The sequence below is a fragment of the Halyomorpha halys genome, unplaced genomic scaffold (assembly GCF_000696795.3).
Source record: "Halyomorpha halys isolate HHAL.00 unplaced genomic scaffold, Hhal_1.1 Scaffold926.1, whole genome shotgun sequence".
Taxonomy (NCBI): Eukaryota; Metazoa; Arthropoda; class Insecta; order Hemiptera; family Pentatomidae; genus Halyomorpha; species Halyomorpha halys.
Genome location: NW_027107651.1, coordinates 27,971 through 46,477, shown reverse-complemented (window position 1 = coordinate 46,477; position 18,507 = coordinate 27,971). Strand labels below are relative to the sequence as shown.

At 32.2% G+C, this 18,507-nt stretch overlaps 1 protein-coding gene across 1 annotated transcript; it reads left to right on the top strand.

Moving 5' to 3' along the window:
- Nucleotides 1-1,889: 1,889 nt before the first annotated feature.
- Nucleotides 1,890-18,069, top strand: LOC136795449 (uncharacterized). Its single transcript, XM_067046046.1, has 5 exons — nucleotides 1,890-1,980; nucleotides 6,088-6,614; nucleotides 8,130-8,198; nucleotides 10,581-10,679; nucleotides 17,845-18,069. The coding sequence occupies exons 1-5, from the start codon at nucleotides 1,890-1,892 to the stop codon at nucleotides 17,893-17,895; spliced, it is 837 nt and encodes a 278-aa protein (XP_066902147.1). The 3' UTR covers nucleotides 17,896-18,069.
- The last annotated feature ends 438 nt before the right edge of the window (nucleotides 18,070-18,507 follow it).

Here is an 18,507-nt window from a genome sequence, read left to right as displayed (position 1 = left end):
AAATTGAGTAACCCACAGTCCTCACGCTACAACAGATAGATGTGTTCTGAATGTAGGAACATTTGGACACCAAGATGGTGGCTCTACCCCCACCCATCGCCACGATAGGCTAAAACGTCTGCTACTTTCTGAACAGCCCTCGTATATGTTTTCATATTATCAAAACAATGTGTTCTTCCTAAAATGGCAATAATTATGTTTTACTAGATTCCATCCTAATTCAGCACTTTTCAGCTCTTCAAATTGGACACACCAAAGAGATAACTTAAACTGATGAATGCAGAGTTGATAATCTTACTCTACCTAATGTAATCATTAGTGGTATTCATGATATTGTGTTAAATGTAAAATTTTATAGTATGTGATTAAGTATAGGATTGTGAGCAGCCCGATTTAAAGTCATGTTAAATGTTAAATACATAAGAGCTCCTAGTGGATTTTCTGAACAACTCATTTTATAACCTTTCTTTCCAAAACTTCTTCTTATTGTTTACTTCTAGGTTTATTACGTTCATTTATTACAACATGTCTAAAGTGGAAGTTGTGTGAAAGTTCCGCCACTGAGTGCCTTGTTGATTTTTAACTGGTGAGGAAGAGACTCAAGATAAGCTAATTATCAACTGTCATTACATTATTATTATTATTATTATTATTGCTATCCATTGCTTTATTAGTTGTAAAAACATTCAAAATAACACTAACACAATCAAAACACAAACTACGAGCAAGTAACATAACACAACAAAAAAAAAAAATGGTGACGAGTTCAACTGGTCTGTTGCGTGACGTCATTCTCTATTTAACTGGCCTAGTAACCGACTCTCAACCATGTTATATGTTATATCGTTTTAACATGGTAAAAGAAGGAATTATTTCTCCATTTCAAATGAGTTTTTCCATTTAACCCGCTTTGCCATGTTAAACTATAGATCATGAATACCCCTATTAAGTCGTAATTTAAACGTTTTCAAACCTATTACACGTTCATCAAGGAAATCAAATTTCAAAAACAGGTTTTTGGAAGTATTATTATAATGTAGAGGAATGTGTAAACCCATGATTCTGTTCTTTCTTCCTTTCAGGTTCCTAAATAATTTCAGGCTTATAATGAAGTAGGTAAAATCCTTAACACCTCCTATTAATGTGTTGATATCCTAGGCTTTAAATATTAAAGACAATAAAAAAGAGGGTTTCATAAAAGTCAATAATAAAAATAATAATAATACAATACAAAAGATGGCTTAAAGTACCATTTAGTTAGGCTATTGTTCTGAGGTCTACGGACGGTGCCGGTTCGAATCCAGTCTTGGGATGCTGACTTTTTCATTAAGTGGCGCTCCCACAAAATGAAAAACTTGACCCTCAACCATGGTTAGAAGAGGTTGGTCACCTGTAGATAACGAGGTAATCATCACATCGACATGGATTGCCTTAAAAAGAAAAAAAACAGGGGAGGGGTTAAGCCTTCTTTTTCTCCAGTAAATATTTTTATAGCAATTTCATATAACGTATAGTTTTATTATTTGAAAATTTAAAAGTTAATTATGTTGAATTACATTAAAAAGTGTATTATTCTGGATTTTTAGACACAGAATTTTTGTTTTTTATACATGATATTAAGTCTCTTCCTGATAAAGCTAAAGTGAGGGTTCGGGCCAAATATTATTTTATCAGAGCACTTCCCTGCTGTAACGTCAACTATTGATTTTGAGCGTTCCATGTCCAGGCGTTTAGATAAGGGTAAGTTCTGCCCTTTGCTGGGCAACCAAGGCAGGATAAGATATTTGGAGTGATAATCAGTCAGTTGTGGAAAACGTTAAAAAATTAGCATAACTTTTATTTTCAGGCCTCTTCAGTATGATTTTTGCTTTAGTATCCTTGTGGTAAAGATGTTAGCTGGTCGATCGATTATAATTGAAATCATCGATGAATTAAAACAGATTTGGACAGTGAGTAAAGAAAAAAAGAGAGTAACTTCAGGTTAGTTTGAGGTGTGAATATTTTCGTTCTATAGCAATAAAAAAATTATTTTTGTTTCTGTAATTTGTGTTTTGTTTCAGCTAGGTCTGGGCTCTGATGCTGAAAAGTAGGACCGTAGAAAGACGATATGAAGGTGAGAACGGAGAGGAGCGTAATATTGGGCGAATCAATAGTGAAGTTGATTTCCTGGAACAGGCCTGTTAAGACCGGAGGACGTACCGCGGATGTCTGATTGACACTGAGAGGGATGCTCGCAAGAGGGAAAAATGATAGATATGATGAAGATAAAAATGTTAATAGAAGAAGAAGAGAGGAAGTATGTTAACAGACGTAAATAATGTAGTAGAAGCAATAAAGATAGGAGATGAGAAGATGAAAAAAACAAAAAAGGTAATGGAGCTAATAAAAATGACTCAATTAGTTCAAGACATGGGGAGCATTATAATAATGATAAAATAAATTGGAAAATCAGAAAGTATTAGAAGCATAGTAGTACTAGAGACTGAAGACAAAACAAAACAAGATTCCTCTCTGTATCATAGGATATATATTGAAAAGAAAGGTTCCTAACTCTAGGATCTGAAGAAGGTTCTGTTAGGGACGAACAGTTTTTAAGAACGATGTTAGCTGGTCCACGATTACAATTGAAATTATCGACGAATTAAAACAGCTGTTTTGGAGATTGTGTAAAAAAAAGAAAAAAAAAAGTAACTCTAGATTAGTTAGAAGTGTTGTGCATATTTTCGTTCTATTGCAATAAAAAAAATGTTTCTGTTCTTTATGTTTTGTTTCTTGAGCCAGGTAACACGCGCCATTATTAACACCCACTAAGACTGTCAGAATGGGCAGTCCAAAAGATAACCAGCTTTTTGTTGACTGAGATTAATTACGTAAAACCGCTACAAAATAACATTGGAATTCTCACAGAGTGATTTCGAACCGATTCCGACTTCATACTGCTGAATTGTTTTCCCAAACACTAAAGTAAGTCTGTGTAAATCATTAAGGCTTGGATTGTATCAGTCCTATTTTCTCTATTGCAAATAGCACTTCAACTTCTGAAAACATTATCGAATATGTGAATTGGATGGAATAGTGCTACATATACTTAATGAGAAAGCGACATCTGCATTGTTGATGCCTTGCCGCCAACGGACAGTGATGGATGACCCTTTCAGCGGAATTGGGCAGTTGTTCGATGAACAGTCATGAAGAGCTCGTGGACCGACCGTCATTCCCGGCTTTCCCCGGGACTCACCTTTCAACTGTCCTGTATTTTCGGGGTGTTCCCTTTGCGTCTTGAAAACGGAGCCTTTGTTATCTCCTCAATCGGCCTCTTCTCATCTGCACTACTGACCGCAGGCTTGATCTTAAGTCTCGTCGTTCATGCTTTAGTTCCTGCGCCGGCAATATATGCTACTGCATTCACTGATATGCTCAATATTGCTCAACAGTTCGGCTGTGACGCGACGATTCTCGCATCTGTTTGGTTCGTGGTTCGCAACCGTCTAGTTCTCTCTGAGGTCTTGAATACCTTGGTCCAATTCGAATACGCCATGTTTAGGCTTGGTGGGTTGTTTTCAACATCTCTACTTAGTGGTATAAATTCATAATTGATAACAGAACTTGAATCAAAGTCGTTTACATCCAAGTACATATTACAGTATAAGCTAAAAAATCTTTAATGTAAATATCTTGAACTGCATTAAATATTATTTCCGTGGAAGGAAATTGATCGTTTTATAAAACGCTTTTCTTCACTTTTTAAGGAAAAGTGAAGCTAAAAAGGAGGGCTTTATGAACAACAGAAGCAGTCACTTAAACGATTTTCATTGTTGGTGAACCAAATCACTGAAAATATTGTTTGCTTAATTCTATATTTCGATCGTATTTGATTTTAAATGAACGGTAAATTTTTAATTACGTAAATGGGGGAAGTTCTATTAATCTCAATATGAACCTGAGATCCGAAGAAATGGTTGACTACCTCTCTTTTTGACTTCACTTTCTCTGTGAAGGAGAGTAGAGAATGCCACACCCTCCCATCCTCTCTCTTCTGAAGCTCTAACATTACCAATATTGATCCGAATAATATCTGTTCGATTTTTTTTTCATCGTAACATAATTACTTATTTTATTTCATATTATTATTAATAAATAATATAACTTCAGCATGTTATTTTATTTATTTGATAGTAAATACCTGAGTCGTTTTATTCCAATTTTGGATAAATATTAGTTGGTATATTGTATTCCACTTTGTTTGTTTATTGTTGCTTAAAGACGTAAAACTCTCTGGTCATCAACGCCTATGGCATGCTATTATGATGAAGCTACAAACACAACACATGCACGCACCTCCTCCCCATTATTCCACTTAGTATTTAACATGAACTATAATTATATAATTGTTGACAGAAAAAATAAAATAAGTTATAAGGTACAGATTTACCTATCATATAATGATATGCAAATAACATGGTGCGTACCAGGAGGCGTGGCATAATCCTACTCTCCTTCAAAGCAAAATTGAAGCCAAAAAGGCCACGTCCACGAAAGAAAGATTTAGATTAAGATTAATAAGAATGTCCACAATTGCAATTTATATCGAAGCAGAAGGCATCCGGTGATTAACTCGAAACCCTGAAAGGCCGCCTTTTTTTGCTTCACTTTTTCCTCCATTATACCCTTTCCTCTAAGGGTGAGTACTTGCTATCAATAATATGGAAGATATGTGTACAAGAAAGTTAAGGAAAAAATGCACCAGATACAAATACATTTACGGAGTCAGATTTGTATTTTTTTTTTTTTTTTATATTTTTTGTTATCTATCTGGACTATTAGTTTTAGCCATTGGGATCAGAGTCCAATTATAGGAAGTCTCGATACACAATTGACGTCAAATGCTTTGACTATTATTGTACCTCCTTAACCGTACGGTTTATATAACTTTTGCTTAATATGAATTGTTGTTGGAATTGTTGCAATGAGGTCAAACTTAAGTACTTCAACTGTAGCTTTCAGTATAACTACGTCATTTCGCAGTCTGTAGAGGAAATCATTCCTTAAATTGGATCGGAGTGGATAAGGGGTTGGCCCTTAATGGAACATCACTCAACGCCATTATACAATATGGATGACCTTTCAAGAGAATCTATTACTGAATTTCATAGAACACCCACAATTCTTTTTATTAAAAGTTAGTCTCTATTTGACTACAGTTCTGTTCCTCAAAACTTGAGCCTGAAATCAAATATCAATTATAAATATTATACAAAATGCTTTATGATACATAGAAATCGTATCACTGATGAATAAATGCCAAGAAAATGTGTAGGCACAGAACCAGTGCCTATTTGAGCTAACTGATTTAGAGCGAGCCCATATTATCTTAGAATCCAATCTTGCAGGTTTATCACCTTTTTTCTACCCTATAACCATAATCCTGTCTAATCTGAGGGCTGCAATAGTCCACTTTGTTTTTCTATTTAATCTGAAACTATAAAAAATAAGACGGAATTCTGAACTTATTTTAATTATTTTTTATTCTTAAAATATAGTACATAAGACCGGTTTCAGATTTAGAGTGAAATATAACATATTACATTTACATAACATTCACCGTTAGTATTTAATAGTGCCCAGTCTATTTGAATTGTATGCTCGATTAAACAAAAAATTGTAGTCAAACATATTAAATTAATCATCCGTCAAATTAATTTTTACCTCAAACAAATCAAGATTTTTCTAATCATGTGAAGTTATAGACCATTTTTTGAGAAAAATTCATCTAATAAAATTTTTTGTTATTTATGTGATTACTAAGAAGTTAGTTTTATCCAATATGTATATTTATAATGGGTTTAGCTTACTTAAACTGAATAATTTTCTTTATATATAATCTTATTACTTATTAGAGATTGGTTTGTTGTTTAAATAAAATAATGAAATACATTTATTCACTCTTTCGTTTAATTTTAAAACTTTTAATTAAAATTTACCTTAAACTATAATCACTCACTTATCAACAATGTTATTTTATTATTTTTTAAAATAAATGAGTGATAATAGTGTAATTTAAGAGTATTCATATAATTATATTATCAGTTTTACTGACTCCTGTTATTGTCATTACCAAAGGTGTGGAGTTAAAACCGCTGAGATGGTACATCTGGACCATGAGTACCCTCTTTGTAACCTGGCTAGTGTTCGGTATGGATTGTTATTCCTTGGGTACCCGCACCTTCAGCACTTTATCCTACACCTTCAGCCACTACTACTTGATCTCCATGATCGTCCTCATCAACTCTCAGATATCCTGGATGGCTGGATACATCGCCTCATCCTTCGGCTGCCTTTCGGTAGCCCTCGAAGGATCTGGAGACGTTCACCAGCTCGTCCAATGGCATCGCCGGCTCACCGTGTCGTGCAGGATGCTATCGAAAGTGTACTCCGTGGAGATACTTATCCTCTTTGGAACATCACTTGTAAGCTGTACTGTCGAAGCTTATCTCACCTACAACATCTTACTGACTCAGACTTTGATTCATATTGTAATATCCGTATATTGGACAGGTATTCTTTATAGTATCTGCTTCAGGATCATAGCATCATGCGTAAGAGCCAAGAGTAAGGTAAGAGCTTTGGTAGTTGATAGTAATGCATAAAAAGAAATAGTTTTATTGAAAATAATTTAGGTGTTAAAATTCTGTATTAATGCATTAATTTTTTTGCAAGAAAAATAATCATTGAGAAAATTTAAATAATATTGCTCTCAATAAATGAAATTAAAAACATTACTAAAATAAACTTTAATACGACTTAAGCTCTTTGCAAACGTTGCTGCAGATACCTCCTTGTTTGTGCTAGTACAACTACGGTCTCTCAATTGAACTCTACTTAAATAAAATAAGCCATTAATTTAAATAAATATATTTAATTTAATAAATACACTCTTCCACGTTTCCACTTAACACCCGTTCCACCGTACCTGGTCAGTCTATACTGGAGAAAAAAACGAGATTTGTAAATGAACTGAGATTTTCAAGTTTTCTTCTTACTTTAAAGGACAGTAAAAAGAAAATTTTTGAAACTATCCATTCATTCAAAATTCACATTGATATTTGACATCGATTCTTTTGGACAGTATTGAAAATCGATAGTCATCTTCATCCAAATTGAAGTTGAGATCTAAAGAAAAACATTTTATGGTGTTCAATTGACTAGCTGCTTCACATAATGTCGATTTTTCGGAATCAGGAGTAAATGAAATTATTAAAATATATCCTTGGCTTCTATATATTTTTTTCATATTAATATAGTTTTGTGTAATCCGGTTTTAATTTACTATTTATCCAAGCTTCGAGTTTTAAAAAGAAAGAAATTCCTGGAAGGTAATTTTAATATGATTGTCGGTTTTTAGAAAATAGCCTAAGAAATTTAAAATTTTTAAGTTTTTTTTTTTAATCTTGGACAATTCGAAATTTATGGTTGTATATTGTATAGCAGATTTGGCATTAGCTTGAAGTTAAAATATAATGACTTTATCTGTTTAAAGTGTAAGCTTTGTATTCACTAAAATTAACTTTTGATTTACTCTTATGGATGAGAAATCATTTAGGTTTTTGGCTAAACCGACGTATCTAACATAAAAAGAAAATTCAATAAATGACAATATAACAGTTAATTTCAAGACTTGATAATATAAGAGTGTATAATAATAATTCATATAAACGTTAAAACTGTCGGAAACAGTTACTTTAAACTTTTCGAAAAATTTATACTCTACTGTTCTAGGCTATCCTAAACGTTACCTTAGTCATGGGTATAAGGGTTGAAACTTCTTATACTATTCACATACGATTCTTGCTTTAGGGGTACGCCGATCATCTCCCTGGTTATGTGCCTTAAAATAATTTAAAAAAAAAATTAACTTTTAATGCTTCTGTCTATGATATGAATCATTTTTTTGTGTTATGATTCCTACCTAGTTGTTGGATTTCGTTCTTGCTTGATAATTTCAATATTAAACGTAATTAAATGTAACCGCTTACGCCCAACAAAACAAACATTCATGGGGTTAAACTATAAATTTTAATTGATTATTTATGTATGTATTCTTAATTCATGAAATAATTCTTACTTTACAGGCCATGGAATTCGATGCAGCGATATACAAATCCATTGTATTTAACAAACAGGGTGATTTTTCATTCTACGTAAGTAAATTATAAGAAATAATTTTATTTTTTAAAAATCATTATTTTGTTAGACTTTTTTTTTTTTTAGACAAAATACAGTATTAAAAAATTAAAAATTAAAATATTTGAGATTAGACAAATCAATAGAAACCGAAGGCCTGTACTCTGATGTATCATAATAGATTTTCTTGAGCACCCCTTTTTGCTAGGGCACAACAAGAGTACAACTTTATTAACTTTTTTTCAAATTCAAGTTTCAAAAACTTTATTTATTGATAGATATTAAAATCTTCCACACCGTTAAGGGCTAGTGATGACTGACCACATTCATACTAAAATAAAATAACATAAAAAAAGGTAAATAAAAAAAAAAAATATCTCTCTTAAAATATATACAAACAGAAGGATAAAGAAAATTAACATAATCAAATTATGTTCATGAAAAAAAAAATAATAATCTATAGTCACATTTACACTCTTATATACAATATTTACACAATCGACCTGAGAATCACTTATCCTCTAAGTGTGAGGGGTGAGCAGAGCTCTTTGAGATCCCAGCGCATTCCTCTAGCCGCATCACTGGTAATGAACCAGTGGAGGCTGAGCAAGTGCGCTACAGCCGCAAACACTAAACTTGAGTGGAGAATCTGACCATTGCTAGAACTCCGATTTTTTAACTTGAAGTCCTAGTTCCACGCAACTACTACCGAGTTACATTATGTTTGGTTAATTGCTGTGACGTCCATAATGTTATAACTGAGATGTCACAGAAACAAATATTGCATTACACCGATTTACATAAAGAAAAATCGAGTGAGCTGATCGCATCACATAACTTTCACTTACTATAAGAATTCATATTTAAATTTCCAGACATGCATTATAATGTGCAGTTGTAAATAGCAATAAATAAATATTAAAAAAAAAAAAAAATTCAGGACTTCTCGAGGTGAAAATAACAAATATCAACTCCTACTAAGAATGAAACAGTTTAACAAAAGACAACAATAGCTGAGTACATATGAATGGGGTCGGGCACTCTCGGTTTTTTCTGATTCGAACTTCTGTCTCTATTTTTAATTTAATTATTTATTAATTTTTTTAATATTTTTTATGTATCCATTCTTTATTATTGCTAACAATGAGAACTGCTTTTTATTTTAAAGAAGCAAAATCAAAGGTATTTTAGAGAAAGGATTATTAAAAAATTCGCCATTTGAGCCCTGTTAGAGTATTTTAAAAAAAATATGTCGATTTTAACAAAAACGTTGCAGTCACTCCTCTGTCGTACCCATGCCCTAAATATTTAATTTCAATAATATTTTTCTTAAACGCAAACAATTTTCAAGAACGCAATATATACCCTTAAAATATGTTCTACATATCAGGATATGAAACAAAAAATAACTTCTAATCGTCAAAAATATTTTCGATATTTGAACTTATTTAGAGTATAAGTTTCGAAGTGCATTATTTGTCATGAAAATAGGTTTAGTAAAAAGAAGTAGAGTAAATGAATACATTTTTTAAAAGTTAATATATAAATAAATTTAATATATCCATATGTCCTTTTATTATCCAATTATGAAGATTCAGTATGGAAGAGGAAATAAATTTAATATAGGACAATTAATTGTATACAAACATAAATACAAAACATATTCAGCTAGAAACTCTACTGAACCTGAAGCTAGAAACTCTATAATAATCCATTAATAAAAATAACTCAGTAAAATCGAAATAAAACAAAATTAAAAAGAAAAGGATTTCTTATTCTAAATATAAAATAAGAGAATTAAATGTTCATAGAATTGTTGGCACCACCCAGGTCTGCCAAGAGCCGTTGCTACATGAAGATAGGAATACCTTCCAACATAAACAGGCTGCATCGTGTCGCTAACGAGATACAAATGTCTAGAGTCAATAATCGTAATTCCGAATTTTCAATCCAAAGTTGAGATTTACGTTGATAACATCGTATAGCATCGGCTTAAGCAGGTTATCCAGGTCTTAACTGAACACTTAGGTTATTATAGATTAGGAACACAGATTTGATGTATTTTCCTACCTCTAAATTAAGAGTTATAAATATTATTGTTTTTCTCTGAGGAGAATTACGATTTCAACTCGTTTTTTGTCCAGTTTAGGAGCGAATTTGAAAGTTGACTTTAAAATTATGCAAAAAATTAAATTTTCGTTAGGCACTGTGATAATAATTTGATGTTTTACCAGTATAAAGCCTGTAAAGTTTTAAAGCTTTAAACTCACTGTGTTAATGCTTGCACATATATTGTATATATCGTTGTAAATTTAAAAATTATTTTATAATAATGTTTCTTTGTAGGTAATAATTAATATAATTATGCCATAGACAATAATGGCATATTAATGTTACAGGGTCCTAACTACAGATTGTACTTCCACTTCCAAGGCAGCAGTGGGGTAACCTTTGATGCATTGGGATTCTTCCAAATCGACTGGCAGCTAGCCAGGACGGTAGGATTATATATAATTGAGTAATTATGAATTTAGACAACTAAATTTACCTTGGCTTGATTTATCTTAAAAAGGTAAATTGCATACCGGGGTAGTTAGTCAGCTCCTTTCAACACCTACAGCGGCCGCAAATACGGACTTGGTTCCTTAAAGTCCCTTCTCAGAAACCGAAACCGAAACCATAATTGAAAGAATAAAGATTTATGATTTATGATATTTTCAATCTAATCATTTACATTCATTGATATGTCGACTGATATATATCACACAGGTGATTAGTTATACTGATATGATTTAAGAAATATTTTTAGACTCCATTAATCCTTTCGGGTTATGGGGAAGAAATTAATTAAAGAAAAAAAAGTGAGAAATTATTGTACAAAGCTCTGTAAGAAAGATATTAGTCATTTAGTTTAAAACCTAAGTAGGATCTACTGCTCATTTGTATAGTTTTCGTTTGATTCCAATTTCACGTCAGTTTATTATTTCAAGGTGATGTCCATAAAAACCTTTGGCATATAATGCTCAATCTAAACAACAGTAACAAAAACTAAATTTTCAGGCCCAAACCAACTCGTTTCTAACCTGGTTTCTCCTTCATTACCTAATAATCCTCCTAGGCGTCTGAAAAGAAGATGGCCTCGAAGATCTTCCCCTTTAGAAATGTTTTTGGAGTTCTATCAATGGGTAGATTCTCCACATGTTTGTATCATGTCATAATATCACTTACAGCAAATTAACTTGGTGTGTTTATATGTACATAGTTGTAAATAACAATAAATAAGTTATTAAAAAAAAAATTTAAGAAGACTCGAACAAAATCTCTCACAAGGATTTTGATCACTGTCTAAAAGCAAACGCGTCAACTTTCTTAAAAACAAATGCCTCTTTTCGTGTTTCACACTTACACCTCCAGCTAAAACCATACTGTTGAGATGTGTTATATTTTATTTGTATATTAAAATTATTGGGGAAACTAAAATAGGACCACATTTTAGTTTCCCCAATAATTTTAATATACAAATAAAATATAACTTACTTGCTTAGTGGTTACTCACTCACAGCTTCATTTGTTTGCCACTAGATGGCAGTTTTGACCTTTCATTGAATATGTTCAAAGGGGCTTCCTTAAACAGAAGCCACTTTCATTTCGAACGTATATCTGAATTAAAACAATTAGTTTTGGCTTGTGTTACTTTTCTTTTATCCCAAGGCTCTACTTGAAATTTTCAGAAGTTATAAATACAGAAGATGGTTATAAATATTTTCAACAAACACTAAAAATAAGTGTCCGATTATTATATAAGCAGTAGTAGGGTAGTATTTTCTATCAAAGGAATGCATTAATACCATTTTATTAAAAATTTCTTTTTACCCTACGACTCAGAAAATAGATTATTAAGCTATTTATTTTGTATATTTTTTTGGGCAATATACATTAAAATATGGTCACCATCAACATTGGTGACGTGTTGCTTAGAGGTCATGTCCGTTAATCTGCGATGCCTATACAATGGAAGTGTTTTTTATTTTTAATTAATACCAGATCGGCCTGGTGGGCCTTACATGGTTGATATAACAGTTAATTTTTATTTTCTTAACAGTTGATGGTGGAGGGGGGGGTATAGTCTCGTACTAAAGGCCCCTAACTAGATACAGCGTTATAATTTTTTTTTTTAAATTGTAGAATAAATAGATAAGAATAATAATTCTTGATAAGAGAGAAATGTAAAGTTAATAACTCACATGTAGACTTAACAAAACAAAAAATTGCACTATAGTGGGAAAAAACTAGTTGATTTAAAAAAAGGACGAAGAGAAAATAAATAAAATAGAAGTTATGTCAATAATAGAATTGGTAACTACAGAATTTATAAAAGGATAGGCTTCAGTCTTCAGGTTGAGATTGGGTTTCTCTAGTTGTATTTCACTGCTTCTTTAACTTTCCGTAACTGGGAGTGGGACTTCATGAATCGTTTTTTGATGTAATACCTCATTGACTCCAATGAGGTATTTTTGGAGATGATGCCTTCTCGCTTGGCGGAAACAAGCCACTCCTGAGATTTGTTAAGATTTTCAGGGATTCGTTCATTCTTATTCAGTAGGCTCTAATTTCTTGCCTTCCCCTTGAACTTTTGTTTGGCGCTTTTGAAAAGTGCCTAAAATATTAGTGAAAATCCTTAAAATGTATAAAGCTTATGAGAACCAACTGTGAAAATTGCGTGACATACCTTCTCTACTACTAACTGAATCATCATTCACGTCTAGATTCTGTTCATTTTCATGAAAAGTTTAATATTAGCAGTGCTCTAATGATTAATATGAATGAAGAGTTGAATTTGTAGAAGTAGGGCTTTAGATTTAATATTTTTAACTATGAAAGCATTTCCGTCCCATTTTATACTTTATGATTTACCATAATGCTACCAATTCAAGGAATAAATTTGAAAATTTGAAAATAAGTATTTTTTTAGGAACATTAAATTAAGTTTGGAGAAATGTTGTTCAATCCTAATCGATATATTGCTGTTTCATATGAAAGGGTATGGAATATATTGTAAAATGACACCTACCCAAAATTTGTAGGTAAATTAGGGAAACTTCTGAAGCAATTCTAAAACTTTTCGTTCTCTATTTTTGAGCCCATTTATAACGTCTTTGCAGCTATGAAATTCAAAAACTAGTGAAGATTTTAGTAAAATTTAACATTTTCCTAGTCCATTCCAAAGAAAATCTTAGATGATATTAAATAATGTTCTAAATTATTTTTAATTGATATGTAAGGTCCCAGTATCTAACAAAAATAATAGTAAAAACTATAAAATTTACATGACACTCAGTAATATAATAGCATTAAAATGCACAAAACAAATGAAGCTAATACAGTAATCCATTATTGTATTGCGTTGTCACCTTCCGGGAGATGACAATAGCCAGTTGACCAAAATATGCCATTAACAATAGACGTTAGAAGAAAAAAATAAATAAAAATCGACCTTGCTATTCCAAGTTGAATGCCAGTCATTGTCTCGATATTGACCCACGAGTGTGGTCTAGGACAATTCCCTATGACGTAAAAGCGTACCTAGCTCGCATTTCTTGGCGGACTGGATGTTTTCACAGCACAAATAGACGCTAGCTTTTCGCAAGGATTATCGACCGTAAAACAGGTTTGGAAGCATTCCCGACCCGGGCGTCTCTTTGGCAGCACCGCCAGTGTAAGTGATTCTGTACCAAATATACTTCCACTGCGAGGTGCTTCTTCTGCATTCCTATCGACCAGCGATCAGCTAGCCCGATGTCATCACTACTCCTAAGAACCCTTGACTCTATCATCCACAGCAACTAACTCCTGTGATAACTTAAAACAATCAAAAAATGAACTGAGAAGTTCGATAACGAAGGGAGACTTGGTTTATCGCAGATGTCAATAAAAACTGATGTTTAAAAAAACAACAGAAGAAGTAGTGATTTCTGAGATGAAAAAATCAAGAAAATACTTGAATATTTTTTTCATTCAATTCACCTTTAAATATTAAATAAATAGTAATATTAACTACTATGCTGTTTATTCCTGTTGATAACCCAAAGCAGTTCAAAGCTCGGACCTGTAAATCTGGAGGATTTAAAAATAAATCTTTTTTTTTTTTTTAATATCTTTATTTGATTCGACAGGGCTCATCATTATCCTCATATTTCGCAGCAGAAGCTGGAGTTCCGCAGGGATCTATTTTAGCACCATTATTATACACTTTGTATACCTCCGATTTACCCACAATGGAACACACTCTCACGGCCACTTATGCCGACGACACAGCCATTTTAGCCAAGCATAGCGACCCAGCACAAGCCTCAGAACGATTACAAATACACCTAGCTCTCATCCATGAATGGTGTATCAAATGGAAATCAAGGATAAACATTGAGAAATCAGTTCAAATAACTTTTACGCTCCGTCGTGGTATATGTCCTCCTGTTTTTCTAAATGAACAAAGTTTAACCCGGACAGACACAATAAAATACCTTGGATTGACATTAGACAAACGACTTACATGGACTCCCCACATAAAAATAACAAAACAAAAGCTAAATTTCCGACTTAAATTATTATTTCATCTTTTAAATAAACGATCAAAATTACCACTTTCAGAAAAACTAAAGATTTATACTTACCTTCTCAGACCAATTTGGACTTACGGTGTACAAATTTATGGATATGCCAAAAAAACTAACTTACTGAAACTGCAACAGTTTCAATCAAAATTACTAAGACTGATCAGTAGTGCTCCCCCCTACATCAGTAACAAGAACTTACACAAAGACTTACGAACTCCCTACGTACAAACAACCATTAAATCATTATATAAACGGTTTCACGATGCACTTCCACCACACACTAACCTCTAATTCAAGGACTATCAACACTAGACTTAGCAGATACGAGACGACGTTTACGAAGGAGCTGGAATAGGGACCTCTTAAATTGATTTTTAAATTTCAATTTTAATGGAGAGGCATCATTGAATGACCTTAACCTTCATGCCTTCATGACTTTTTTTTTTTTCTTTTTTTTTTCTCTCTCTCTCTACATCTCATTCGCTGGTTGTAAAAATACTTTTACAGTTGTGAATAAACTTAATAAAGTAAAAAAAAAAAAATATCTTTATTTAATACATTCAGTAAATTTGATCTTAGTTAAAATGGAGTGTTAAAAACATGTAGAGCAACTACCCATCTGAAGCACTCTAATGATATTTTACATTAGCAGGTCTCGTGGCCATCTTATTTTCAGGCGCCTCGGAGGATTGTCAGGAATGGAAGAAGATGTAAGGTTAGAAACTAGGGGATTTGAGTGGTTAGGGATTTTGTAATGGAAGGAGTGATATCTGGTTCGGGCTTGATCGGTTACACAGGGAACATTAAGGTCTTTGTGTATGATTTTATTTGTGACAAAGTAGAAGCATTGAGGATTTTACGAAGGATTTTGGATTGTAAGGATTGGATACGAGAGGAATTCGAAGGTTTAGTGGAGCCCCAAAGCTCCACTCCATATTGGCCTTATTACAGTCGTGTAGATCAGTCTTTTGTAATGTGTTGGAAGTTTTGACCGTTTGTCTATTAAGTGCGGTAATAGTCGAAATCGACGTGCAGTTTCTTGTCTTTTCAGTCTTGTGTGAGGATTCCAGGTTAATCGTTTGTCCAAATGTAGTCCAAGGTAGCGTTAGTTCAGATACTTTTTATTTGAAGTCATGCTTTAGATGTTTTTTACTGAATGTAAGAACTATTTTTTGGCCTTTGGAAGTTTCAGTTTCTACATATACAAGACAATTATGTCATCAAAAAACTTTCCACTAATACAGACATCTAATTAAGAATAATATGAAGTATTTGATTCTTCGTCAAACTGCCACAGACTGGAGTTTTAATCAATCAATAAAACGATATTTTATAAATTATTGCATTGTTTAAAGTCAGTATTTTGGATTAGATTTATTTATAATAGGATTGAAAATCATATAAAGTGATAATTTCGGATAGTAAAGACTGACAGTAAATTTCTTATACAGTGATAAAAATCTACCCTCAACAAATATTCCTTTAATTACATAGAGTCCAAGAGTACGGTGGAAAAGAAAAGTGAGTTATTTCACCCCATTTATGATTACTTTAAAGAAAACTATGTACAGTTACTAGATAAATTGATGACCCTACCAAATATAGTGCGGGAATATAAAAAATAGTGACTGTTGCAAATGTTAAAAAAAAATCTTTAAAGCTATCTTCAACACTAAAAAACCTGATATACAATTTTTTTAAAAACAGTAATTTTGATAAAACATGAGACTCAGAAAAGCTATTTACGTTCAATAGTTCCTGAGATATACTTTTTTAAAAGAAAAATTCATTAAAAAAATGTACTGAAAAATCAATAGTGAGTGATGAATCTATTCTGAAAATCTATCTATATTTCAAGTATCATTAGATGTGTGCTAGCACTCAAATTAAAGCTAGTTCAATGTGCTATAACGTAGTTTATAATTAACTGACCTTTATCTTCGTAGGAATAGTAGTTTTCATGATATTTGATAAAATAAATTTCTAGTTGTTCGGACAAAACTTTTCCTTTATGAAAAACTATATCTCAGAAATTATTGAACATGTTTGTTAGGGGTTGTAAAATAAATTGGTAATGGAATGCCTATATTTTTGGAACTTTTTTTTTTTTTGGTGGATAAGATTCATAAATTTGGCAAGAGTAAACCCAAATATAATTTCGGGTTAAATTCAGCCACAAAAAAAATTAATTTGGATTTAAAATCTTCATCGAGCCCCTAGGGCTGAAGACCAGGAAATATAGGTCACAACTGGTGCAGTTGGCCGTGTCCCTCGTCACGTAGCCAGAAAATCTTTACTGTCTTGAGGTGTCTAGTCCCTATAGTGTGTTCTATATTCGAGGATCACAAGACTCATTGTTGCTACTCAGATGTAAACTTTAATCTAGGGAACTAAAGTATAAGAGCATCTTTATGAACATGTACATACATTTGGAATCACTGTATTGAACATAATTTCATAATAATCTAATCAATTATATATTGTATACACATATGAAAATAAGTTTTGATCTCTGCAGAATTAGGGAATAATTAACAGAGAACTTTCAGGATTAGCACTAGGAGCTTAGGAACAAAGACAAAACAATTCCTAAAAAATGTGACTGTCAGCCAATTTAGCAGTTATCTTCAGTTGAGAAATAGTGTTTTTAAAGTGAACCTACGTTATGGTGAGCTTTTCCATCATAATCGGACATTTTAATCTCTAGGAATACGCCATTGAATCACTGCTTTGAGAGTAGGAAAGAGTAGAAAAAGGTACCGAAACTCAAGAGCATGTTTAATGCGAGCAGGTGTTACAGCATAGGCTATATATAGATATAGATATTTAATATGACAAAAAGGATAAGATTAACAATAAGTACTTTTAATTAAGCAATCATATCCATAATATATGATGAAAAAAAAATCTGATATTAAATATCCAGATAGACCAACATTTAAGCGAATACTGGCATAAGTTTGTATTCAAACAAAGTTTTACTCATTTGAACAGTTCAATTTGTCCATAATTAAAATTTTATAATTTGAATTCTCTTTATCATTTGCAGATGATTGCTGCCGGTATCGCCTATGTGGTCATCCTGGTACAGTTCTCATGAAGTGCTCCACAGTTATCGCACTTTGTTATCTTTTGTTACTCTGCTGTAACAAGCTGTTCTTGACAGGAAAAAAAATTATATTTGTTATTCCAGTGTCGAGAAAACCTAAAATACAAATTTCAAAAAATGTCTTAATAGTTTTTGCCTTTCCCGTATTTTTTTTTTTTCTCGAAAATCACAAATAGCGATAACTTCAACATCAGCCTACTAATAAGTGATAATTGATTAATAAGTGAAACGTGGCATACACATCGGTTTGGAATTGGGCAGCACAATCTTTTCAATAAAGTATTATATACATAAATAATTGATCGTATAATTTCAAATTATGAAGATGAAGGGGTGCGGTCAAAAGAGAACATAAATAGTTAACAACAATTTATGTACCGATGTTTCGCCCCACTTTGTAGAGCTTCATTACGGCTAAAATGATACAAAAACAACTAAAAATCTTTTGACATAAGAAGATAATAAGATGCAAAAAGGTAAATTATGGTAAGGTTAAAATTATGTAAAAATAAGTGAAAAGAAAATTATATACAAAGGAAAGAAAAGAAGAAATAAAATAGTATTGATATAAAATGAACAATGATAAGAATATAAAAAATTGTA